We start from the raw sequence: 1,495 nt of genomic DNA, 5'->3' as shown, positions 1-1,495 counted from the left end.
ATGCCGATGCCCGTCTACACCACCAGGAGGCCTTGTATCCCTGAGCCTTCCCTGCCGATGGAGGCACGTACTGAGAACCCTGATGTGAGCGTCCGGTGCCTTTCCACATCTCCTCTCAGTAGCCCTAAAGTTAGCCTCAGCCCACCTGGTGGACCTCCTGGGGTCCAGGAAATGCCGGTTGCCGACACACCTCAGCCGGCACGCCAACCCTGTGTCAGGGCTGATAGCCTGGTGGTGCAGCAGAGAGCCAAGAGGCCCTGCCGAGTCTCCCTCGAAGGTCCCCAGGCTGGCTCCAAGGTCCATGGGCTGGGACACACCCAGGCACCACCCAAGTATCCTGAGAAGAACACGCCGCCAGCTGTCAGCAACGCTTTGGCAGACAGTTCCCAAATGGCCCTCCAGACTCCAGGCAAGAACTGTGCCCAGATGCCCCTAGACAGGACCCAGAACCCCCGAAAGAAAGCGCGATGGAGCCCCACCCAGCACACCCCCAGGAGCATCCAGGGAGCCCACGTGGGGATTTCGGGGAGTCTATGTTCTCCAGGAAGCAGACGTGCACGTGGATGCACAGCCGTGCCCCCGCAGACCAGGAAGACACCTGCCCTCCTGCCAAGCAAGGGCACCCGGCCCACACCTGCCACACCTCACCTGGAAACGCTGCAGCCGTGCACCGTGCCTCCACGGCCGCCCTCTGTGCTGGCCCCCACTCAGCCCCTGAGAATGGTCTTCACCAGATTGGACAGAAGCTGCTGGAGCTCCAGGTTCCTAGCAGCTCCCTCATTCCTTCCTCCCGAGAAGCCAATCCCTGCTCAGGGCCTTCCTGCCGCCCACATGCTGGATGGAGCCCGTGACTATGTCCCCTGGAGCATCCTCCACGATGACCTACAGGTGTCCTCATCCTCAGAAGACACTGAGAGCGAATGAGCCAGCTCCTGGCCTCGGACACTTGTCCTCCACCCCGCTGCACCCTGACGGGGTGTCTGAGGACCTGAGGATGTGGCCGACTCCTGGACTGATGTGGGGAATCGGCGCTTGCTCAGCTGCATTGCATGGAATATTTCAGGTCCACAGGGTGCTGCCTCTCACGTTTCTGGGGGCTGTGCTCTGATGCCCACCCCTCAACAGACACGCTGTACTGTTCTTTAGGGAAATCCATGGGCTGTGGCAAAGGCTACTCTTCCCTGTGGAATGTCAAGTTGTTCTTCTGGAAATACATTGTCTGTCTGTGAAATGGAGGGAGATTTGAGTGAGCACTTGTCACTCCAATGGAAATAAAATCTAAGATGTTAAGCTCTCTTTGGTTTACGCATGTCTGCATTTGGGGATTCAGCATGGAGTACCCACTGTGTGCTCCGCAAATGGATGCCGTATTCTCTCCTGAGATGAGTTTCTCTTGACTCTCTGGTGGTAGCTTTGTGGGAATTGTGATGGGCAATATTTCACGCGTGTAGTTCATTTTTGTTCTTGAACGTTACCTTAGAGTTGTGTGTAGTGT

General features: G+C 57.5%; 1 protein-coding gene across 1 annotated transcript; it reads left to right on the top strand.

The window, feature by feature from the left end:
- On the top strand, positions 1 to 924 carry LOC129504905 (putative protein FAM90A5P). The gene has a single exon (XM_055317778.1). The coding sequence runs from the start codon at positions 1 to 3 to the stop codon at positions 922 to 924; it is 924 nt and encodes a 307-aa protein (XP_055173753.1).
- Positions 925 to 1,495: the final 571 nt, after the last annotated feature.

The sequence above is a fragment of the Nyctereutes procyonoides genome, unplaced genomic scaffold (genome assembly GCF_905146905.1).
Source record: "Nyctereutes procyonoides isolate TBG_1078 unplaced genomic scaffold, NYPRO_anot_genome, whole genome shotgun sequence".
Classification (NCBI taxonomy): Eukaryota; Metazoa; Chordata; class Mammalia; order Carnivora; family Canidae; genus Nyctereutes; species Nyctereutes procyonoides.
Note: the sequence above shows the minus strand (reverse complement) of the source record. Positions and strands in the feature narration are given on the sequence as shown.